Source organism: Lissotriton vulgaris, chromosome 12 (assembly GCF_964263255.1).
Source record: "Lissotriton vulgaris chromosome 12, aLisVul1.2, whole genome shotgun sequence".
In the NCBI taxonomy this organism is placed as follows: Eukaryota; Metazoa; Chordata; class Amphibia; order Caudata; family Salamandridae; genus Lissotriton; species Lissotriton vulgaris.
Window position 1 is genome coordinate 440,254,919 of NC_141700.1, and position 26,285 is coordinate 440,281,203.

The 26,285-nt window shown below is 43.3% G+C and overlaps 1 protein-coding gene across 1 annotated transcript in view; it reads left to right on the forward strand.

The window, feature by feature from the left end:
• Positions 1-26,285, forward strand: part of LOC147674136 (inactive hydroxysteroid dehydrogenase-like protein 1) — a 522,374-nt gene that overhangs the window by 404,666 nt on the left and 91,423 nt on the right. Inside the window, exon 4 of the mRNA XM_086946470.1 lies at positions 14,234-14,461. Coding sequence (XP_086802596.1) covers positions 14,234-14,461 — 228 coding nt within the window. The remainder of the gene's footprint in view (positions 1-14,233; positions 14,462-26,285) is intronic.

Here is a 26,285-nt window from a genome sequence, read left to right on the forward strand (position 1 = left end):
TTACCAATGATTGAACTACCAATCTCATGAAACCAGTTTCTGATTGCTGCAAATCTTTTGCTCAAGCGTTCTGAAAAATGATCTTCTTCTAAGGGTTCTATCTCTGAGTGTAATTCTGTAACATTGTTGATAAACATCTCTATGTTCTGGCTCTTATCTGGGATATAAGTACAGCAATGCTGGACATGCAAAATTCCACAAACTCCTCCCTCTTTTGCTAGCAGAATGTCTAGAGCAAGACGGTTCTGTATAACCATTGAGCGCATGATATAATAATTTCAGTATCAACTAATTGAAAACCACTTGCAGTGTCTGTTGACAATCTGTCCACAATTGTAGACACTTTTCGGATTTTATTTGCATTCAGGGTCATTCCCACCATAGGTATAATTGCTCCAAATATATCTCCCAAAATTTCTCAAAAACTCTCCCTCTTGTACCTATTCAGGTGTTTGCCAACTTCAAATGAACCTTCTGAATTTCTATATATGTGAAACATTTTGGGAAAAACTAAACCAATATAGCATGTCCTGTACCAATGGTCAGGAAGACTGAAGTAAGCTTTATTCCCACAAACAAAATAAATTCCAGGAGAAATTGGATCTTTTCCACCTTTAAATCCCCACCCTCCTAGAATACGATAGGTATCTTCACATTGACTAGCTCCCACAAAGTAATTATCAAATTGAGTGTTATCTCTCCTTATGCACAATTTTCCACTAACAGGTTTATCTATGTGTATTGCTACATTTTCATTTCTGCCATTAAGCTTTTCATCCTCACTCTGCCAAAACTTAGATTTAGTTTGTTTCAGCATCTCATTCCTTTTATAAATCGCTCTTCTCTCCTCAACCATGTTTAAGAGAGACTTTTTTTCTGTTCTCAATTTGCATGTTAAATTGTTTCTAAATGCGTATTCGTAAGTAAGTTCATTAGTCAGTTTATTTAAGCTATTGTCAATCTTTAAATTTGCAAAAATCTCATCATAGTCTGATTAATAATACTCCAGGCGTCCAGTTTTATAAAACAAACTAGCTATTACACTACAAGTAATACCATAAGTGAGGGGAAGCATATTATATGTAACCTCTTCCGAAACAGAAGCAGGAAGTTTCACACAGGTGTAGCAGTCTTTCACATTCATCACCTTAACATATTCAGATAAAAGTCTAGAAAAAGTATTACTAGAAAAATCACCAACAGATCTATCTTGGTGGATCTCTGGTTTATGCTCAATGACTCTATTTGTCTTACCCATTACATCATGAATAACTTGTTTAGACTCAACTTTACTAGTCATATTAGCTTTGTACATCTCCTTGTCAATTCCAAAAGGGAAAATGACAGCTAAAATGAGCCAAACCAAAATTATTAGAATCACACAAATAGAAGACATTTTGCAACATCTTCTTAAAATAGAGCATCTCGAATTATTGTTAGAATTAGGCATCTTTTACTTGACACAAGAGCCTTTCAGAAAAAACAAAAACAAAAATTTAAAAATCACTAAATATAATATACCCCCTTATTTTCTTTTTTTTTTTAAAGAATCCTCTAACAGCTTTTCTTCGACCTTACGTCTTACATCAATGTGCTTTTCCAGCTAACACAATTTCTTCGACCTTGTGTCACCTTACACATTTTCTTCGACCTTATGTCACCTACACCTTTTAATCTAATATGAAAACAAGCTCAATCAATGTCACTATTGTCATCTATCTCTTATTGGCTACTACTGCTTACTTCCACCACTGGTGGGATAATTATATACATCCACTCAGGAGACTTATACTTCTGATTTGGTTTTAACACTCTCTTTGCTCTACTGCTAATCACCTGCTTGACTTTTCTTTTCTAAATCCCTTTTCTGACTTGAAATTTCGTCAACCTGTTCCTTTGATTTATTCACTAATTTGAATTTCAGGCCCTCATTTTCATTTGGCAAATTATCTCCTTTTCTTGAGAGTTTCTTCTTAGGCTCAGTTTGATTGCATTCAGCTTTCCACGCTCTTTTCCTAAATTCTTTTATTTTAGATTCTTCATCACTTTCATCAGTTTTGCTTTCTGAGATCTGAATTCTAGACTCCGGTACTTCTTTACTCGGCTTCACTCTGTTAGGAACATCATCCTTATAGCTGGTTCTTAGTAATTTGTCTTCTTCTTCTTCCTGAATTACTTCCAATCCACCAGTTTTAGAATTTTCGTCCCTTCTTCCAGAGCTTCCAATCTGCTTTTCAATACTCTCCTGATCTTGATTCACTTCAGACTCTTCTGCTTCTTTTTCTAGCAGATCTTCTTCTTTCTCAGAGTCTACTACCACGATTTCTAAATCTTTTTCATTCAATGCCTCATTCGCATTTGAATCTTCCAGATGTCGACTTTCTTGTCGATCTTCAGGATCTGGATTTCTTTCAGGTTCTTCTTCAGAATCTGAATCAGTTGTATCACTTTCTTCGTCAGAATTCTCAGGTGGTGGTACTTGAATGGTATGACTCGCATGAATCCACCTTTTCAGACTTTTACACTTTACTGCATTTGTTGTGACAAGAATCACCTGTCTTGCTTTCTGCCACCTGGGTACTAGACAATTTCTTCTTCGATGAACCTTTGTCCTCACCCAGTCTCCTGGCAAAAGATCATGAGCCTGTTCTTTTTCTCTTGTAAGTACTTCAGTTCCTACCTGATGGAACACAGAAGTCACTACATCAGACAATTGTTTACAGTAGTCCATAATTGCACTTCCATTAATGCTAAGCACTTTATCTACTGGAACAAATACTTGTCTCATTACTCTGCCCATCAATATTTCATGAGGGCTTAGACCAGTTTTTCTATCTGGAGTACTTCTCAAAGACATTAAGACAAGTGGAAGTGTGTCAGTTCACTTCATTCCTGTAGCCAAGCACATTTTAGAAAGCCTATTCTTGATTGTACCATTGACTTGCTCAACAACACCTGACGCTTCTGGTCTATAAGCACAGTGCAGCTTTTGTTTTATACCGAGTGCTTCACAAATCATTTGTAACAATCTGTTTTCAAAATGTGTGCCGGCGATCAGTCTCGACCGTCACTGGAAATCCATACCTAGGTATGATCTCCCTCAGAAGCAATTTTGCCACAGTAACTGAATCATTATGGCGAGTCGGAAACGCTTCCACCCATCTTGAAAACAGACAGATAATCACTAGGACATATCTCAATCTGTTGTGTGGAGGCATGTCAATGAAATCCATTTTTAACCTGGTGAAAGGACCACCCTCCTGTCCTAGGTTTCGCAAGCTTACAACTGTCTTTCTGTTTGGATTGATCTGCTGGCAGATCAAGCATCTCTGGCAAAAGGACTCTGCAATAATCCTGAAGTTTGGATTAAACCATGTTTGCCTAAACAACGTAATCATTGAGTCTCTGCCTAAATGTCCTGGACCATGATACATTCGGGCCATGTCAGCAATCATGCAGTTTGGCATTACTGGTCTGTCATCTTTGTAAACCCAAATGCCATCTTCCTCTCACTGTCTGCAACCTGCTTTTAACCATGTGTCTTTTTCCTCATCATCTGCCTCATCTTGTAAATCTTCTACTCCTTGCCATGTCTCAACTACAGATGTTAGCATAAGTGAGTTCAAAACATGTTCATTGTTTTTCTCCCGATTAATGGACATATTATTTTTCGCACAAAATTTGGCGATTTCATCTGCATATGCATTTCCTTTAGTCATATAATCATTTCCTTTTTGGTGTGCTGTACATTTGCAGGTGACACCTTATGTCCCTCATCTGCCAAATGATTCAAAAGAGTAAGGGTGTCTGTCACACAGTTGTCTCGTGTTTTTGCAGCAACAAGGAGATCGTCAATGTATTGCACTAATGTCGATTTACCAGGCAAATCTAGATTTTCCAGGGATTTCTTTAGCAACTGATTAAAAATAGATATAGATGGGCTTTCTGTATACCCTTGAGGGATACGGCACCATGCTAAGATACGCTCATGGAATCTGAACACAAAAATGTGTTGGCTCTCTGGATGCAATGGAACAGTAAAGAATGCATTACAAATATCTATAACTGTATACCATTCTGCATCATGCGGAATCTGGTAAAGAATTACCGCTGGATTTGGTACAACTGGGCAACATGGGACAACTATTTGATTAACCTTTCTCAGGTCCTCGGGTACCCATGGACGGAGAGAAAAGCTTGGCTGAAAATATGACTGTTAGTATATTGCAGCAAGGTAGCTGCTCTACTACTTATGAAATCCTGACCCAGAATCAGGGAGTCTACGAATGATTTAGCACCAGGTGCCCCACAAACATGCAGTGGCCCCCTTTGTATAGAGTGTCTGATCCCAGCCAAGCAGGGGAAGCCTCCCTGGGCCTGATGGACCCTCATCCCGGGCAATGCGACAGGCCGAAGGATGGAGCCCAGGGTAGGACCACCCAACCCAGGGCCCAGTCAGAGCTACTGGACCCAGCTGCACCTGGGAGGCCTCTTGGGCCAGCTGGACCTGTCCCCGGCACTTTGTCAGGCAGCAGGCCTGAAGACAGAGCTCAGAATGTAGGACCCCACTCCAGGGCCCACTGGGCCCCGGTCAGAGCTTTTGAAACCAGTTAAGCAGGGGAAAACTCCACGAGCCCGATGAAAACCCGTTCCAGCCCTTTCACAGTGCAGCAGGCTGGAGAACAGAGCCCAGGACGGGGTTGTCAGCCCAGGGCCTGGTCAGAGCTCCTCAATCCGGAAACACAGGGTAGGCTTCCCTGGGCCACAAAAACCCATACCGGGCGCTTTGCCACGCAGCAATCAGGAGGACTAAGCCCAGGACGGGGCTTCCACCCCGGGGCCCTATCAGAGCTTTTGAACCCGGCAAAGCTGGGGATGGCTCCCCGGGCCCCATGGACCCTCATCTCTGGCCCTTTGTGGTACAACTGGCTGGAGGAGGGAGCCCAGGACGGGGGCTCCCACCCCAGGGCCCGCTGGGGACCTGGTCAGAGCTTCTGAACTCAGCCAATCAGGTGAAGCCTCCCAGGGCCAATACAATTGGTAACAGCACTTGTTCTACTATTCTTTATTCCCTTAGATTTTGGACCCTAGTTCAGCCGGCACTTAGGGAAACCTAGCCGACCTATATATCTTTGAAAACTAGACACTTAGGGCTATCCAGAGTGGTCTTACTTGCATGGCTCTCACCACATTTCATTACCTCGAATCCATTGCAAACCTTAAACTATGACTGAAAAAATAGATTTTCCTCACATTTCTGGAAGGGGGGATTCTTCCTTCCACCTGGCATTCCCCCAAGCCTCCCGATAAAAACAGTACCTCACTTGTCTGGGTAAACCTAGTGCCCATGACAGAAAATGACCCAAAATGCAACATGGACACAGCACATATTTCCACCAAAAACGGACACTTTTTTTTCCATAGAGCCAATCGTCTCCTTTCACTTTCAATGTAATGACGTCAGTGCGCCATGTGCACCGATCGTCATTACCCTAAAAAAAACCTCAGAAAATGCCTCGGGCGGGAGCGGAAGCTGTTCCCCTGCTCCAGAGGCTGAAAAATAAAAAATAAATCCCTCTGCTATAAACAGACTGCCCACCGTGGTAGAGGATGGAACAATTCTGTCCTCCGCACAGAGGGGTTTAAAGGCTAGTTGCTTCAGAAAATTTCTGTATGAAACCTTTTCCTTGACAACATAATTGAAATGTGACATTTATATGTAGGATTCTGCATCATCACGCTCATTTTCAGATGTTTGCTGCTTCATTGTAAGAATCTGCGCATTTCCAAAAAATGTTTCATGGACCTGCTAAACTAAAATTGTACTGTACCGTATTGTATTGAATTGCAATATTTATATAGAGCTTAACATCCCTATGTGGGGTTCTGAAGTGCTTGCCTACACGGGTAGTATGCTACATAGTGTAGGGTGTTTGATTTGAAGTGTGTTGTCTTTGTATTGTTCCTGTGTGGGAAGTGTTTCCATGTTATGAGAGAGGACCACTGAGGTGTGGTTATTGTGTCATGAGATGCAGCGTTTAGCAGTGTGGTTTATGAAGAAATGTGAGAGATAGGCGGGCAGTTTATGGTTTTCAGTGAGCTGGTAGCTTTGAGCACCTCTACAGACCCCTTTTTAGGTCTTAACCTACCAGACAGCGCAACTGTCTGCATTTGCTAAAGACATCATGGGGACAGAAAGTTGACCTAGGTATGTGTTGCGTGTGTTCTTACTATTGGCTTTGTGGTTTGTAACTCACATTTTCTTGCTTTCCATTCACTGGCTTTACTTGCTTTAGGCTGTCTAGGTTCAGTTCATCCCTCCCATTGGCTATCCCGTATTTATGGTGTTCTTCCACAAACTCCTTATCTGTAAATAGGTCTTTAAATCTTGTTTTTATTTCGTCATGTTTGCTGAGCATTCAAAGGCTGAGGTCAAATGACAGGCACTGTCTTATCCTTCCCAGTGCTCCCTTTCTGTATACAGGTATGTAAATCTTGTTTTTACCTCGTCCCATTTGCTGTGCATTCAAAGACAGAGGTCAAATCTCAGGCATTGCCTTACAAGGTCGTTTGTTTATTTTTCTTACTCTGACTTCAAAGTGACAGGATGTATGTGACAATCTTGCTGGATACTGGGGGTAGGTAGGACAGAGTTTTTTCTAGCACACAACCACATTTAAATGGACTTTGTATGAGGGAGCAAGAACAGAGCATACATGCAGCCGGGTGCCAATAGGAGCGCTGATACAGATGTTACACGTAACAAGCAATAAACCACTAACAGTTAGTCACTAATGCTGAATAAGCAGAAGGCATCCACTGAGTTTGCGAGGAGAAGCTAATGGACTACATGTGCTTTATTACTAGAGAGAGTGGGCGCAGCTTGTTGGTAATCTGCTGAGAGGCGTGTAAAATGCAGGTGCAGCTGGCTTTCCTCAGGTACATCAGGCCAAAACCTCTCCGCCCTAACATGGGAGTTGTCTTGTATTGGTTCCAAAGAGCCATGCCAGGCATAATGGGTGCACGTGTATTTAAAGTCATGGTAAAAGTAGTGTTAACATGCACCCTGTCATCATCTCTGTACTAGCACCTCTAATAAAGAAGATGACAAAAACAATGGGAGCATAAGGCAACTCACATCTGTATCTGGAAGTAGGGGTGTGGAGGGTGCTGCAGAACCTCCATACATCTCTGATCAACTTCATTTTGAGAATTAACAATAACACGGGCTACAAACTGTGTCCTGACATGCACCTTTGTGAGACTAAGTATTTCTAATTATTTAAGCATGTGTCGCTGTTTTTAGTAGTCCTTTCTGCCTGTTTCCAGTACTTTGTAATTTTCAATTGTTTTACTCTTTCTAGGGTATAGGTGAGTGGAGAAGGTCGCAGTATTCCAGAGATTTGCTAGCACATACAAATAAAGACTTGCTTGCTTTTATAAAGCAAGTCAGTGATATTATGGCCAGCACCTTCCCTCTGAAAATTGTTTCAGCACCACTCTCTGCATTGAACACATCCCTGACAAAAAGTGCCACACCAGCTCATAGGAGATGGTGGAAGCAGGCCTTTTAGTGTCAAGGATGCCCCTGCACTCAGGCGCCAGGGCCTTTAGGCTCTTATACCGAGTCCAAGAGTGATTCATTTATAAGGGACAGGGCATGATACCAGGAATACTGTGTTGTCTCCCTAGGGCGCCTGGCATCCCGTCAGCTGACATCTTCTCCTGTTTTCTATTCATTCTCTGACTCAAAGAGGCTCCACTCTGTGCCACTTTACTGAGCTCTACGCCAATGCACTCTACGCCACACTAATCTACTGTTCACCACTGCAATCTACGCCACTCTACTCTACTCTGCACCACTCTACTCTAAGCCAGTGCACTCTACTCCACTCTACTATGCAACACTGCATTCTTAGGCACTCCAGTCTAGGCCACTCCACTCGGCACCACTCCACTCCACTCTACGCCACTCCACTCTGCAACACTGCACTCTATGCCAATGCACTCTATGCCACTACTCTATACCACTCCCCTCCACTCTACCCCACTTCACTCTACTTTAAAACAATCTACTCTGCGCCACTGCAATCAATGTTGCGTCATTCTACACGACTATACTCTATGCCACTGCGCTCTCCCCTGCACAACTATATTCTTCCCTGCACCACTCCACTCTACGCTGAAACATTCCGATCTATGCCACACTGCACCCCACACCAATGCACTCTATGCCAGTACCTTATACCACTCCACTCTACCCTGCACCACTCTACTCTACAACTCTTCACTTTACTTTGAAAAAATCTACTTTACACCAGTGCACTCTACACCACTCTCATACACTAAACAGCACTTCACTCCATGCCTCTGCAGGTTACAGTTTGCAACTGTACTCTAAACCACTGCTCTCTACGCCAATGTATTCTACACCACCTTACTCAAAACCAATGCACTCTATGCCAATGTATGCTACACCACTTTACTCAAAACCAATGCACCCTATGCCAATGCCCCTATGCCAGCTACTTTGCACCACTGCAATTTACGTCACTATACTCTACAACATTCTACTATATGCCACTGCACTCTATGCCACGCTATTCTACTGTGCACCACTGTACCCTATGCCATTTCACTGCACTCTATGCCACTCTACACTATGTTACTGCTCTCTGCACCACTCTACTTTGCATCACTGTATGACCCTGCACTCTGATACTCTACTCTGCAAGGCTGCCCTATATCCCACTGCACTCTGCACCACTCAACTATATGCCACTCTACTGCACCCTGCGCCATTGCACTATAAGCCTCTGCACTCTACCCTGCACTACTCCACTCTATGCCACTTCACTGTACGCCACTCCACTCTATTGCACTCTATGCCACTTCAATCTACTTTGTACCGCTCTACTCTATCCCACTGCACTCTATACTACTCTATGTCACTGCACTCTGTGCCAATGCATCCTACACCACTTTATTCAATACCAACTCACTCTATGTCAATCTACTCTGTACCACTGTGCTTTACGCCACTTCACTCTAGACTGCTCCACTCCACTCTATACTATGACCCTTTACTCCACGATATTAGCCTATATGATGCTCTACTCCATCAAACTCTGCTCCACTGACACTTTACTCCACTCTACAGCAGTCTACAGCACTCTATGCTATTCTATGACACTACTCCACTCTACGTGACACTACGCAACTCCCTCTGTACCACTTTATTCCACTCTATTCTATGACAACACTACTCCACTTTATGGCAATCTACTCCACTCTACAAAACTCTACTTCACACCCTTTACGCCACTCTATTCTCTTTTATACCCCTTCACGACACTATGCCACTCCACTCTACTCTGACACTGTAATCCACTCTACGCCACTCAATGCTATGCCCTTCCACTCTACCACACGCTACTCCCTCCTCAACACTGTACACTACTCCATGAAACTCCACTTCACTCCTTTCCATGACACTCAACTCCATTGTGCGCAACTCCACGCCACTCCATAACACTCTACTATACTCTACTTTACAACACTCTTCTTTACCCCACTAGCTTTTAGCAATACTGAACAGCAGCCACTTTGTACAACATTGCTAAAACATATTGGTAAAGCCAAAAGCTCTTGCATAGGCAAGACCTATTTGCTTTGCCAATGCTTGTGGTATTTCTTATATTCATAGTCCACTTAGCTGGTTACTGTACTGGGTTGTCCGTTTTGAGATATGTTGTTAAAGTTTATAGTCCTGAGCACAATGTCAAAATATTTCAATGCAGGCCGGCATAGTAAAGGATAACCTATCGAACATGAGCAAATTATCTACATGTGCCCAAATATTCACAGCACCAAAGGTACAAGATAATCCACTAGCTTTGTTCATATCACAAGACATTTGGTTTACATCCCTCATCTGACTGTGACACTCATTTGAACAATCATCCACTAATTGAAACTTGCAAAGACACATACTCAGATAATCTCTTACATACCAATTAATCCATACACTTAAATACTTACTCAGCCTGGCACTCCATAATACACAGTCGTGGATACTAACAGACAGGGGGGTGGGGCAGGTGGGAATTAAGAAAAAAAACACTTACCTTGGAACGGCCGGCCGCCGCCTCTCCTCCATCCTCTTCCTTCTTCCTGGCTCCGGTCCTGGCAGGCAGCAGGAAGCTCCCCTGAGCCAATCACAATGCTGCAATGCAGCGTAGTGATTGGTCTGAGTGACGTGGTTCGGAGCTCAGACGGGGACACGGAGCCTGTGCATGTTCCCCACCAGGCTGTACATTACAGGCTGGTGGGAAACAAGAAAAATGCGCATGAGCTGTTTGGCCGGCCCAAGAGGGCTGGCCAAACAGTCATGCGCACTTATGCAGTGCAAACCACTCCTCCCCTGCTCTGGCCAGCCCTGCCCTACATTGATTCTGCTTTCACTGAGAGAGATAAGGATGATTCGACACTCTTTTGAAATGATAGATGTGAGCACCCGTATTTAATATGCTTGTCTAAGAAGAGCCGTTGTTAGGCAAGTTGTGGTTATTTTAAAATGGATATAAATCAACATGTCATGGTAAGCGCTTCTGAAGTTAAGTTGGTGAAGGGATTGTAGTGGTGCACTGAATGCACGCAGGAGAACTTTCAGTTAAAAGAAGGAGATTTAACCTGCTTAGGGCACTTGAAAATTATGTCGGCCTTTTAGGAAAGGGATCGCTGTCGGAATGTGGTGATTGATCTGTTATGAAAATGATGCCAGCAATTGCCAGCAATTGATATTCAACTGATATACTGATAAATAGAAAAAAATAGAGTGTACAGAGAATTGAATACGTTTGTTATGTGAAATAGATGTGTAACAACTATGCTAATAGACTTGTTTATGAAGTTTTGCATTTTAGATACTCCTGACGAAGGGATTTTTTTCCCGAAATGCATTGGGTAAATTTAATAAAGACGTGACATATGGAAACCATCACGCCTCCTGTGCTTGAGTGAACATCTTCGCATTGTATGTGAATAAGTAAAATAAATTGAAAGAACTGGTAAACTTGGTGAAAATGATATTGATTAAAATATGGACAAACAGAAGTATAAGAAATTATTATTCGATTGATTGGATTCATTCAGTGTTTCGTCTGTGCAGCTTGAAAAGGCACCAAAAGAGGTTCCTTTGTGTTCTGTTACGTTGTGCACAATTGGATGGAGCACGAATCAAGCATGCATGTCTGCATTATTTTGAAGATGGCAAGCGTTGACAAAAATGAGGAGTACTCAGTTGTGCATCTCACCAGCTTCTAAATTCATCACATTGGACGAGGCCACTGACTGCATGCAAAAGGAGAAATAAAATGATAATAACTAAACTTTATTGTCATTTTATTTTTCCTTTTGCACAGTGCGGCAATGTTCCTACGCCTTAGCGGAGGAGCCGCCACTGATAATACACATACCAGAACACTTATGTGGTCTCTGACCATTAGAAACTCTCTCTCAGTTTTCACGCATTTACATTCTAACTCATCGACCATTACAATTGTACAACTGCTGTAATATTGAAATCAAAGTTCCTAAATAAACAGAGCTTTTGATTGTTGTAACTGTGTTGTATTGGTGTAGCCCAAAAGAAAAAGCACTTCACGATGGCCACCATCTTGGATTGTTTTATCTAAACCGTTTGTAAAGCGATTCCAAGATGCCCTCCCGGGCATGTACAAGCACAGCAACCAACTGGGAAAGTAAAAAAAAAAAGTTTAAAAAAAAGAAAACTTTGGCAAAGCCACCAAGCTAAAGTACTGATGCGACAGGCGAGACCTATTGGTTTTGCCAATGCTTGTTCTTAAACATAAGCCCTATAACCCTATGCTCAGACTCAGCTTTTCTTTTAGTATAAGTATGCAATACAGCGCAAACCCAGCTTGAAAGCATTAGAATGCTGAATAGTGTTTAAGAGCCCAGTGGTACAATTTAAGCTTGTTTACACTACAGAATGGAGAGCAGGACCCGTTTCCAGCAGTTGGGCAAGGTGAGCCAGGCCCACCCAAGCATGATCGATGGCCCTCCTAGTCAGTAGAAGAGGCAATGAGGACGGCCAAACATGGTGATGCTTTTTCTCTTCGTTTACATTAATTATCAATCTGGGGTAGCGTTGTCACCTTTCCAAAGAAAATATCGGCCAGTTGCTGTAGTTTTAAGAGTGTGCCCAGGCATGGACATGATACTAAATAGAACAATGAATAAAACTGTATGTATACATTTGTACCATGACTATACTATATTTAATGGTCAGGAATCTTTGCAGCACTAGAATCCATTTCAAAGTGTTTTCCATTTATATTTGCTGTTTGAATTAGGTACAGATAAGGACTAAATATTCTTGGTTTAGGTGGTTTTGCTCATTTTTGTAGCAGCTGGGACATTAAAATACCGGTGGTGCCAGTAAAAAAACGGCCATATAGCAACCCTAGTCAGGTGTAACTAAGGAACCTCTAGAACACATTTTAAAGTGCATTGTGTTTATAAATACTGTTCTATCTAAGTAGGCACTGTAAAGGGGATGATCTCTATTTTTACACTGGCTGAGACATTAAAATATTCATGTAGGAAGAAAACGGCAGTGTGGCAGTCGTATCTCATGTCGGAGGCAAGCTGCTGTTAAGTGGTGTGTATGGGTGAGTGGGGGCAGGGTGTTACCTGCCAATGATGCAGCAGTGCAGTGGCCCCGGAGCCCAGAGCTGTGAGCGTCCTTTTGCACCTCAATTATCTAACATATCGTGTATTTGTAAAATTCACGTTCACCCAAGGGTATCTTGGCACTGAATAACAGAGCTCAATGGTACTCATTTTACTGTCTTCAGAAGGATGAAATGCTGAGTGGACCCACCAGGATTTGAACCTGTGACCAGGAGGTCGAATACAGGCCCCAACAGTGGACACATTTGTCCACCAGACCCGACTGTTTCTGTATGTGGATTCTAAAGGTGTTTATGTATTTTAGTCTGTGTATGAGGCACAACGTTAATATACTGCAGGATGTGGCATACGTTATAATATTCCCATAGTGGCAGTGCATGCCTCATTGCATAAGCAGCCACAAGGGAATCATAAATGTCCGCCCATATCTAAGAATCAATGTGGAACTATCCTCTTTAGGTGAACACATATTTTTTTCATGAAAAACTAAGAAAAATGATTAATGATCTCCTTCATATGACATCAGCATCCTAATAAAAGTAGTATCTAAAACACACCTTTTTCAACGTTCAGTTATTGTATTAGTCATGTTTTTCTTATGGCTTTTATTATAACTTCAGCGATGTCAATTATTTTGGTGTTATAAGGGTTAAGGTGATGTAACATCGCTTTGTAGGAAGATTGAGGGCCAAAGTTCATATGATGTCACTTCTTGCCATGTCATTAAGGTCAAGGATGTGTGATATAACTTGCTATCCCAGGCATTTTGGTGAATCAATGTCCATGTGTAACTCTAGGGCAGTGATACTCAAAGTATGATCTTTACATGCGGCCACCCTGGTAAACAGCAGCACGGGCTGCTGTTTAGTTGCTGAACACTAATATTCAGAAAAAATAAACAGGCAAGTATTTATTAACCTGCAAATAAATGTTTGCCCGTTTATTGCACATTTTTTAGACCTCCTTACACAGTCCCTGACCCACCCAGACCCCCTACCGCCAGCCTGCTGGCATCTGTGTGGCACTCACTCACACCACAGACCGTACTTTGTGGCCCCTGGGCACATGTTTGTGAGTACCAAAGCTCTAGGGCTTGTACTCTACCTTCAGAATTGTTATAAATTGGGCCCGCATTGGCCAACCCAAATGCACCCTTGGCCCACCCAAATACAAATTCCTGGAACCGGGCCTGATGAGAAGTATAGGTTCTTGTAGTGCTATAATTACTCCTGACGTTTGGAAGTTCACAGGATTTCAACGCTTCTTCAGTTTGAACCCAACCAATCTAAACAGCTGGCTGCCATTTTCACCGGAGACCAGTACTGAGACAAAAAATTCACTGTATTGTAATACGCAGGGGTGAAGCAACAGCTGTCAGATCTTAGCAGCCTCTTTGCACCTCAGTGAGCTGTAAATACAGATAAGAAGAATATAGTATTTCTTTAGATTTGAGTATTTATACAACTCCATCTACATCTTTGCTGAATTGATGAGTTCTTTTTTTGTCTTTTTATAGGCTTTTCTGGACATTTTCACTAGATCGCTACATTATGAATATGCTTCCAGCGGAATCTTCTTTCAGTGTATAACACCTTACTTTATTGCAACGAATATGACGTCCTTCAGCAGCAGGCTGCATAATTCACCCTGGCTGGTACCTTCTGATGAGGTATTTTGCCGCCACGCCGTGTCAACAATTGGATTATCCACAAGGACTGCAGGCTATTGGATCCACCACTTGGCGGTAACCTGGGGCTTTCTATACTACTTCAATTCCTAAGGGCGTAATTGCAATGTATTCCCATGCAGAATAGCCATACCCCAAATCCCTGAATCCCAGAGGTACTGCAGATGGAAATGATCTTTGAAAAATTCTGCTCTGACTAATGAGCATGTTAAAGGTGGTATAGTAGTGCCATAGAGAGCAGTGAACAGGTGACACTGGCTAATGTCTATAAGTTTGGTTCTTTACATAACTCTCATTTTTGTAGCTTATTATGGTTTGTATTCTGATGCTGGATGGAGGTGGACATGTGTGGCATCAAAAATTGGGTGGCACGTTTTTCATGTTATTCTGTCATGTGGAGAACCAGTAAAGCTGTGAAATTGGCCATTCCTGGGTAAAAGTAGACGGTGTAGAGTTATGCAATGGTGGATTAGCAGAATACTTGACTTTGTGGTGTAATATATAAACATCTATATATTACCTACTGGCGGTCACCAGTAGGTAGTTATAGTTAGGACCTATTACCCATAGGATACACGTTTTTTGATTTGCCAAGATCTTTAGCTCTGGTTGACGTATCTTCGCAAAATTTTCAAAACTAATGATTCATTCAGCTCAGCTCCTGTCTTGAAAGTTTGGAGGTGATTTGTCCAGCAGGGGCGAGAAAAAAATGGGGGTCCAAAAACACGTTTTCCCCATTGTTAATTTCCATTGGAACTTTAGACAAAGCTACAGCTCTAACTGCGAAAAGGGATTACACCAAATTTGGTAAAAATGTAGGTCTTGGTCCAGAAAATATGCTTTTTTTAAATGATGTAAATCGGTTCAGTAGTTCCAAAGAAATAAAAAAAATAAAAATGTATATATCTGAGCACTGTGGAGGATTCGTGACTCCTCCGAGCACGAACTGACTTCTGATTGGCTGTCAACACTCCAAACCAGAAAGTGTTGGGAGCCAACTTGTGACTTGGTAACAGAGTCACAAGAAAACAGTGGAAAAAAGGTTGAAAAACAAGAAAAGGGGGCAGGGTAGAGACACCTGCATAGGGGGTCCCACAAGAACCCCCAGGCCTAAAAGAAGGCTTTTTTTTCTTCAGAAAACGGGCAAATTCACGTTCGGTGCGCGAATTTGGACGAAAAAACAAAAAAGCCCCCGGGTGGACCAGGTCCCAGGGGCAATGCTGTTTTATGTAGTGGGGTCCCACAGGGCCCCTGCAACCCCAGGGACCTTCGCCTACCTGGGGCATTATTATTTATGCGCGGGCACATGGCCCCCTGCAGCACCGGAGATGGCCAGCTCCCTGGGACTTCATTTAAAAAATGTGTAGGGGGCTACTGCCCCCAAACTGCCCCGGGGACCGCCACCTCCCCAGAGCAATCTTTATTTATGTGTGGGAATCTTCACGGGCCGCTGCAAGCCCCAGTAACTGCCACCTCCCAGGGGCTTCAGTAATTAAAAATTGTGTGGTCGGGGTCCTGCTTCCCCACACTGCCCCGAGGACCACCACCTCCCAGGGCACAAATTATGTGAATGTGGGGGCCCCCGGGACAACCACCTTCCTGGGCTATGCAAGTGAAATGAGGGTGGCCGCATGGTCCCCGTCCTGGAGCTCTCCATGGCCACCGCCAAACCCTGGGGCGAGCTCCTGCAATGTCCAGGGGTGCCCAACCCTGGGACATTGCTGTTTGCTATGGCAGGGTGGGAGCATCATAGCAAACTTGCTCTCGCTTCGACTAAGCAAACTAGGATTGCTTTTGAGCAAGGGGAGCTGCCTCTCAGCAGCTCCCCTTGCTTAAAAGCAATATGGCCTCCCGCAGGAGGCAGGAAGCCGGCTGAGACCGCGGGGCATTCGGGTTCCCCCCATGGTCCCTAGCGCTAAGGGCCGGACCCGGGGATTAGGGTCCCTGGGGCCAGAAGTGGCCTAGGAGGAGAGGCCACACGGCCCTCCTCCCTTTATAAAAAAAGCAAATGGCCGGGCCCCGGGGTTGGGGTCTCCGGGGCCAAAAATGACCTGAAGTGGGGGGCTGCACGGCCTGCCTCTTTAAAAAAAAAATATAAGAATATAATGGCCTTGCCCAGTGGAATGGGGTACCCGGGGCCAAACTTGGCCTCGGGAGTGAGGCAGCCCGGCCCCCTTCCCGCATTTTTTTAAATTACATTTGGCAGGCCCTGGGTGATGGGGTCCCCCAGGGCCCAAAAAAGATGGAAAGAAGGGGGGCCACAGAGCCCCCCTTCTAACACATTTATTCTAAAAAGCTGGCATCTCGCCGGAGTGCCCACTCCCTCCATGCAGCACTCTGCAAATGCACCCATTGGCATGTTCTAAGTTTGGGAATTAAGTCCCCTTGAATACTGAGGGTGCCTGGGGGCCAACTAGCCCACCAGGTACATCCAGAAAGCACCACACAGCTGGATTGAAGAGAGGTGGTCCAAGGCCATGTCCCTTTTTACACCACTCTGCAAACGCACCTATTGGCACACTGCTGGTGGAGCAACGAGGTCCTCTTGTGTCCTGAGGACCTCAGGACACAAGTGGACTTCATATCCCGAGCAGCAGTGCGCCAGGACCTGCTGTGCTGGACTTACTGGAGGTAATAGGAGGGGTAGTTGGCCCCCAAGGATGTCGTTGGGGGTCAACTACCCCTCTTGTTACCTCCAGTAAGTCCCACACAGTGGGATTGCTAAAACGTCTTCGGAGGCAATGCCTCCCTTTCTTCACCACTCTGTAAATGTGCCTCCTGGCAGACTACGGGATGGGGGATGAAATCCAATTTACTCCTGAGGGACTTTCGGGGCCAAGAAGCCCTCCTGGTACCTCCTGTAAATACTTTCTGCACTTCACTTGCTTCTTTCTGTACTTCACTTGTCTCTTTCGGCACCTCTGTTGCTTCTTTCTGCACCCCTCCTTCCTCTTTCTGCACCCCTTTTCCCTAATTGACCAACTGTCTTGCCTCTTTCTATACCTCTCTTCCCTCTTTCTGCACCACTCCTGGCTCTTTCTGTACCTCTGTTGCTTCTTTCTACACTTCTCTTGCCTCTTTCTGCACCCTTCGTGCCTCTTTCAGCACCTCTGTTGCTTCTTACTGCATTTCTCTTCTTTCTTTCTGTACCCTCATGCCTCCTTCTGCACCTCTGTTGCTTCTTTCTGCACTTCTCTTGGTTCTTTCTGCACTTCTCTTGCCTCTTTCTTCACCCTTCGTGCCTCTTTCAGCACCTCTGTAGCTTCTTTCTGCATGCCTCTTCATTCTTTCTGCACCTCACGTGCCTTTTTCTGTAACTCTGTTACTTTATTCTGCACTTCTATTGCCTCTTTCTGCACCTCGCTTGCCTCTTTCAGCACCTCTGTTGCTTTTTCTGCAGATCGCTTGCCCTTTTCTGCACCCCTCTTTTTTCTTTCTGTACCCCTGTTCCGTTTCTGCACCTTTTGTGCATGTTTCCGCATCTCTCTTGCCTTTCTGTACCTCTGATAACTTTTACTGCACTTCTCTTGCTCTTTATGCACCCTTCACACCTCTTTCAGCACCTCTGTTGGTTCTTTCTGCACTGCTTTTGCTTTTTTGCTGTATCTCACTTAACTCTTTCAGCACTGCTCTTCCTTCATTCTGCAACCCCTACCTCTTTCTGTATTTCTGTATCTCTCTTGCCTCTTTGTACACATCCCCTACCTCTTTCTGCACTCCTCTTGCCTCTTTTTGCACCTCTGTTAGTTCATTCTGCATGGCTCTTGCTTCTTTCTGCACCCCTATTTTCACTTTATGCACCTCTCTTGCCTCTTTCTGTACCTTTCCTGCCTGTTTCTGTACCTCTCTTGCTTCCTTTACTTACACCTCTGTTGCCTCTTTCTGTACTTCACTGCTTCTTTCTGCACCTCTCTTACCTCTTTCGGCAAATCTGTTGCTTCTTTCTGCACCCCTCCTGCCTCTTTCTGCTGCACCCTCTTCCCTATTTGTGCAACTCTCTTGCCTCTTTCTTTACCTCTCTTCCCTCTTTCTGCACCACTTGTGCCTCTTTCTGTACCTCTGTTGCTTGTTTCTGTACTTCTCTTGCTTCTTTCTGCACCCCTCGTGTTTCCTTCTGCACCTCTATTGCTTCTTTCTGCATTTCTCTTGGTTGTTTCTGCACTGCTCTTGCCTCTTTCTGCATCCCTCTCTGCTCTTTGAGCACCCCTTTTGCTTCTTTCTGCACTGCTCTCTCTTCTTTCTGCACCTCTCTTGCCTCTTTCTTCACCTCTGTTGCTTCTTTTTGCACTTCGGTTGTCCCTTTCCGCACCTCTATTGCTTCTTTCTGCGCCCCACTTGCCTCTTTCAGCATCTCTGTTACTTTTTTTCTGCAGATCTCTTGCTCCTTTCTGCACCCCTCCTTTCTCTTTCAGCACCTCTCTTGCCTTTTTCTGCACCCTGTTCCCTGTTTCTGTACTTTTCCTGCCTGTTTCTGCACATCTCTTGCCTCTTTCTGTACCTCTGTTGCCTCTTTTTGCACTTCTCCTGCTCTCTCTGCACCCTTTGTGCCTCGTTTGAGCCCTCTGTTGGTTCTTTCTGCACTTCTCTTGCTTCTTTCTTAATCTCTGTTGCTTCTTTAAGCAATTCTTTTGCCTCTTTCTGCACTTTTCTTCCTTCTTTCTGCACCCTTCCGGCCTCTTTCTTTACATCTCTTGCCTCTTTGTGGACCCCTCTACCTTTTTCTGCACCCCTCTTGCCTCTTTTTGCACCTCTGTTGGTTCTTTCTGCACTCGCTCTTGCTTCTTTCTTTACCTCACTTGTCTCTTTCTGTACTTCTCTTGCTTCTTTCTACACTTCTGTTGCTTCTTTCAGCAATTCTCTTGCCTCTTTCTGCACTTCTCTTCCTTCTCCTCCTTCTCTTCCTTCCTTTGAACCCCTCCTGCATCTTTCTGCACCTCTGTTGGTTCATTCTGCACTGCTCTTGCTTCTTTCTTTTTGCACTTCTCCTGCTCTCTCTGCACCCTTCGTGCCTCTTTTGAGACCTCTGTTGGTTCTTTCTGCACCTCACTTGCTTCTTTCTACACTTCCCTTGCTTCTTTCTTAATCTCTGTTGCTTCTTTAAGCAATTCTTTTGCCTCTTTCTGCACTTTTCTTCCTTCTTTCTGCACCCTTCCGGCCTCTTTCTTTACATCTCTTGCCTCTTTGTGGACCCTTCTACCTTTTTCTGCACCCCTCTTGCCTCTTTTTGCACCTCTGTTGGTTCTTTCTGCAGTCGCTCTTGCTTTTTTCTTTACCTCACTTGTCTCTTTCTGTACTTCTCTTGCTTCTTTCTACACTTCTGTTGCTTCTTTCAGCAATTCTCTTGCCTCTTTCTGCACTTCACTTCCTTTGTTTGAACGCCTCCTGCATCTTTCTACACCTCTGTTGGTTCATTCTGCACTGCTCTTGCTTCTTTCTTCACCTCACTTTTCCCTTTCTGCACTTCTCTTGCTTCTTTCTATGCCTCTGGTGCTTCTTTCAGCAATTCTCTTGCTTGTTTCTGTACCTCTTTTGCAAATCTCTGTATCCCTCTTGCCTCTTTCTGTACCATCTTCCATATTTCTCCACCTCTCTTGCTTCTTACAGAGGAGGTCATGCCAATCACAGGGGTACCGCAACCCATAGTGTACCCTATGTATGTAGGTGTTTTCACTGTATTCTAAGTGTCTTTCAGGATAGCACTGGCTCTGGGCCTGGTTAGTCAGAGTCAGTTACCACCAGTACCAGTCAGCAAAAAGTTGGAGGCACAGGACGACTTTGCAACAAGGCCTCTTTCTGCAACTCTGTTGGGTCTGTCTGTATATCTCTTGCTTCTTTAGGTACCTTTCTTCATCTTTCTGGACTTCTGTTGCCTGTTTCTGCATTTCTCTTGCTTCTTTCTGTGCATTTCTTCCTCTTGCTGCACATGTCCTACCACTGTATGAATAGTTGGAAATTAGTATTTAAAAAAACCTTAGAAATTCACTGAAAAACCATAGGTTTCAGGGACGTTATGGTTAGAAATTATCATTTCAAAAACCTTTGAAGTTCACTGCAAAAAACATACGTTTTAGGGAACTTATAGTTAGAAATTAGCATTTAAAAAACCTTAAAAATTCACTGAAAAAAACACAGGTTTCAGGGACGTTATAGTTAGTTCGACATTTCACTCGTACAAAACCAGAGAAATTCATCTGTTATAGTTAGTTGAGCTAACTATAACTCGTGACCCCGCAATGCACTGCTGATGACATCACTTATTACATCATTCATGACATGGTCAGTGACATCACCGATGACAACTCAAATGACATCACTGATGACATCATCCAGTGACAATGTGTTTCTGTAAAGTTTAAATATGTATTCTCCACATGGGGTGTATCTACGTGAGGAGAGAGAGGAGGCAGCATCACGCTGCCTGATAAGGGCACAAAAGAAGGTATTGGCCGGAACATCATACCCAGGAACTCTGAGGTGGAATGCAGTAAAGCGCCAAGAAATTGGGGACATTAATTTGGGCCTGTGCCCCATACAATTGTATGCAGGACCTCGTGGACTGCAACTTCCATCATGCATTGCTCCTGGGAGGCGCAGCGCCATTAACACACCTGCCTGTGGGAGGAGGAGTCGAGAGACTGCTATTGAGGGAGTGGTCTCTGGAGCCCACGAAATATCATTAGCCTGTAGGACCGGCACTGATGAAGGCCAGTTCGGCCTGAAACGCGTCTGCCATATCGTTTCACGGACTACAGGAGTGCGTTTGTGATGAACCAAATAAATCCTTCATTTGTGCCCGGAGCATGCGTCCCGCTGATTTTTTACTGAGGTCAGCTTTGGTGGAATATATATACATGCACGTAGATTACAACACTTAAGAGCAACTGTGAACTCAGATCCCACCTATCCGGTTGCAAGGCATGTTTAGACAGAACATGATAACAACCTTAATGTCTTACAATACTTTGTAATCGATAGTATTTCCATCTAATAAAAGAGGAGGCAACAGGGAGAAGTTGCTTAGGCAACTAGAAACTAAATATATCTTGGAACTTGACACTAAGGCTCCCAGAGGATGAACATTTGTGAGGATTTACATCACTACCTCTAAGCTAAAGATGATCCGTTCAAATAGTAGCATTGGCTTCTTCATTTGTTTATGATTGGGTACGATATTAGCAACTTCTATGTTGAAATGTAATCACTTTTTTAATAAGAATATTATTTTTGTACTGGAATTTTAAGATATTTATCTTGGGTTTAGTTTTATGTCTCCATCTGGTGTCCTGTATCTATTTGTTTGATCATGAATTTGTTTTTATGAATTTATGGTTTTACTTTATTTATCAGTGTTTTGAATATTGTATAGCAGTGGTTTCCAAACTTTTGACTCCTGCGGACCCCCATTGAGTCACCACTGGAAGCCGGGGACCCCCACGCAATTTGTAGGATTTACAATTAAAACATTACAACAGTAATTCGAAAACAATAAACACACATGTGCACACAAAACAAATACTCGGATAAGCAAGTATTTTAGGGGGTTATTTCCACCCTATCGCCATGAGAACGTCACTTTTTGCGAAGTTCCCATGACGACAGGGGCTTCGCTTTATTTACAATGCAGCGTTAAGCCACTTAACATGGCTTAACGCTGGATAGTAAATAACACCCCCTTTCACCCAATGCTTAGCGTGAAAGGGGGGGGCAGTGGGTGTTGCGGTGGGCGTTCCACCTCAACACCCATTGATTTTGACACTACCCCTAACAAGGGCAGCGCAAATGGGAGGCAGCGAACGCCTTTGATTGTTTATGTTCAGGAAGATGACCCTTCCTGCACATAAACAATCTTTTTAAAAAAAGACATTTTGTAACTTCCATGTGTGCTGCATTAAGCAGCACATATAGAAGTGACAAAACTGCATTTCAAAATTGTTTATGTGCAGGAAGGGGGACCTTACTGTACATAAACAATCTTCCCCTGCAAACAGACACCCTTGCACTATGGTGCAAGGGTGCCTGCATTGGTGCCACAATGTTAAGTTTAGTGTGAGCGTAGGGGAAACACAGGGCTGCATCATATTCTTGTTATTATAGGTGCAGCCCTGCGTTTCTGAAGTGGCGGAGTGTGTTGTTAAGCCATGGAGGCCAACGATTCTCTCTACCACTTCTGTTGAATATTGAAAGAATTTGGAAAAAATGAAGAAAATTGATGGGAAGGTTGGTGCTGCATCTCCGCGACTAACTTTTAAATTGTTGGTTTTATTTCGCAGTACGAGGCTTTAGCTCCTGCCAGGGCCAGACTGAAAACCCAAAGCAGCCCTGGCAAAGGTTTTCAGACCAGTCCCCATAGGGTACACACCAAGTGCAGTGAGTGAGCCTGACCACTACAAAGAGGGCTTTGGATTCCCCCCCCCCCAAAAAAAACATTTAGGAAACAATATTGCAGTCTAAAACACAGTTATCATTACATATTGAATTGTATTAGCATTTACAGAATAATAAATTAAGTCCTTACTATGCACCAGAATATGACAATCTTTTTTGGGGTTCCTCAATGATTCCCCCACTATCACCCTCCAACAGTACCTCTAATCTCTCCATAGCCCCTCTGTCTCATGTATGAAAGTTATTATAGCATCTCTCATACCATTGTATGAGAGAGAGCACTTTACATCACACACATATAGAGACAGTGAATCATACATGTAAATGTCACATAAGGCAAAGGGGACTACAAGGGGCAGAATTCACGTCATTCATACTGATAGGCATTTCTAAATAGTGCTTAGTCTAGCAAAGCACAAACTCAGGATTCAGAACATAACACAGTGTTTAGCATTGACTTCAACAATAAAAATGTATTTCTACCCAAATAAACCTTTTTAGCAGTATCAGGATAATGAAAGACTGGGAAAAACAGGTCACTTACTTGTACCTTGCAGTTTGCAAGCAGCTCTTTGATGACAGTTTATAGGTCATTGTGATAGATGACGATTGTCACTTGTGAACTGCACAACACCAAAATATTCTCTGTTTTTTAAAATGCGTTATACATGTTCTTTGCAGTAGGCATGTTAACCCTCTGTGCTACTTTAGATAATTCAAAGCTGCCACTGGACAAAACTCTCATCTCTCCCCAGCAGGTACATTAATCACTGGTGTTATCTTGACACTTTTATTGTTGTTCGAAAGCTGCTAATTATACAAGATATTTTCAGGTGCTTTTAAAACTGCTGCCTGCGGACCCCCTGGGAATGTGTCACGGACCCCTGGGGGTCCGTAGACCACAGTTTGGGAGACACTGTTGTTTACTATTAACTTTCATTATATGCATCTATTTTTAAGTGTGTGATTACTCACTAGAGTTCTATATCTTGTTTTAGGCTTCTGTTTAGAGTTCTTTTTCAGGTGTTCAGTTATTATTTAATGTTAATCTGTCATAATAGAATCATTAAAATATGGTTGCAAACACACAATCTCCCCGCATGGACTCTGAGGGGGGTGAATTTCCGGGTCAACTCTCGCGATATTTGAGATTCAGTTAAGAACAGTGTTTTCCTGCAAATGTGAACCAAGTAACAGATTAGAGATGTTGATTATATTAGTAAAACTGATTATGATGTTTCCATTGAATACATAAAGCAATATTATTTTTATGATCTCGCGAGAAGTGCAGGAGTCGAACATAATCTCCTGCCTGGACTCGGAGTATGCTGTACTTCCTGGTCGGCTCTCATTATCTACCCGCAGGGTGGTGAATGAGGGATTAGGTTAATGACAGTGTTTTCTTGTAATTCTGAACAAATTAAGACATTACAGATGTTGATTAGCTTGGAACATTTGATCATGAATTGTTCCATGAAATATATCAGCAATAATATTTTTGAGCTCTCCTGAGATGGCCACTGGAGTCTTGCGAGAGATCCAGGAGCGAAACCACACCCTAAGGAAGGATTGCAATTGGTTCATAGGGATGTCTAATTTAGAAAAAGAAGATTCCATTGTTTTTAGTTAATTTCTCTGTTTTATTTTGGAGAAGGTATACATATCTGGCTTGCTCTCCTTTCCTGTTTAGCTTCCAACACAAAGATGTATTCATCAGATTCTGATGAGCAGCCAGGGGGAGCTGCAACAGCTCAGCCACCTCAGCCTCCCAAGGAATCCTTTGTATGTCAGTTCTCTAAAATGTGGCCAGGTGACAAGAAAGTTTCTGTATTGTACGTCATCTGTAAACTTTGCAAGATGTTGTTTAGCCGGGGAACAGAAATAAACAGTACAGTACGAGTACCACAGGCATGTGTAAACACCGCAGATCTATGCATCTGCAAAGGCTTCCTCGGGCAGAGTCGGCTCATGCTGTAGAGCTAGACAACTCTTCAGGGGCTTCCACATCATTTGCTATAGAAGGTACTATGCCTGTGCAGGTAGAATGTGCAGCAGCAGACAATACTCCTGCTTACCTGAACAAAGCACTATTTGCGTGCTTGGGTGAGCAGATCATTTTGTCATCAGAGGCAAGCTGGTCTACTCAGGAGAAGCTTGTCCAAGATCACAAATGGCCCTCTATGCGCTAGTTTTTTTAACAGTTTTTTCCAAATTGTATCTTTTTTGTTTTAACCTCTACCGCGATACTGCGTTTTCCCGCTGTGCGCTGGAATTTCAAAAATGCACGGTTTGTGACAAAGCCAGCTCGTCATCCGCGTAGCGCAGGTAACGCCCATGACGAACTGGCTTTGTCACCAGCGCTGCAGGGGTTAAGGAGATGTTGTTGTTTTTTCACATTTCAAATTGTATGTTTTTTTCCTACCCTATTAAAAAGTTTTAAAACGCAAACTAAATTTAAAATGTCAGAAAACACAATTTATTTCATGGCTGTTGAAAACTGTTAACAAAATTAGCTCTTTTCAGAGCTACCCTATAGTCTCATGACCAAAGTTGTTTGTAAGGTTTCCCTTTTTTTTCTTTCTCAAAATCTCTCGCGAGAGCCAGAAAAGCCCACCATAATTAGTGGGTATCCCGAGCCTGCAGATGCTTGTTAATGACTCTCACAAGACTCATGCGGGACCACAGCACAATTTGAAAATCACCCAATAGAAAACCTCCTTTTGTTTAAAAGGTAAATGTGTACCATACAAAAAGCAGTTGGTCACAACCTAATCTACTTTTCTCACTGTCAAAAATCTACCAATTATATTTTTATTTCTGCATCCCTCCCTCTCTTTCTCTCCTCTTTTAAGTCCATATTCTTTCTGAAGCTTACTCATTCTCCTGAGTACTCCTCTTGTGACTGACATCTCCATACTAGTAAACAATTAGAGAGAGAGGGTAGGAGGCACTCTTAGTCCCCCGGGTTGAATATATCAAACAAAGAAAGAGTGTCATACGCGAAGAGGTCTGTGTTAGAACACAGAGGCAAAGACTGTAAAACATTCCCTGTCAAGGACACAGTGGAAACCTTTTAGGGACTTTTTGGAAGCCCTCACTCACCAACCTGGTTGGTGACATGCTTCATCATCGGGCCCACCAGGAGAAGCCGAATGCCTCCCTGGTGTGCTACAACGCCCGATTACTGCGGAGCTGGGTTTTGTGACAGTGATGTGAAAAGTGATTTAAAAAAAGTCTAAGACTGTACCAACCAAAAAATTGTATTTACTGGTCAGTTTAGACATGGTTAAAAGATATGTGTGGGAGAACTACCATAAATTATGATGGGAGTTTCCACTTATAGTGGGGTCAACATGTGTCTGCCGTTTTAAGTGTATGGTTTACATTGTAGCACATCAGGGAGGCATTCGGCTTCTCCTGGTGGGCCCGATGATGAAGCATGTCACCAACCAGGTTGGTGAGTGAGGGCTTCCAAAAAATCCCTAAAAGGTTTCCA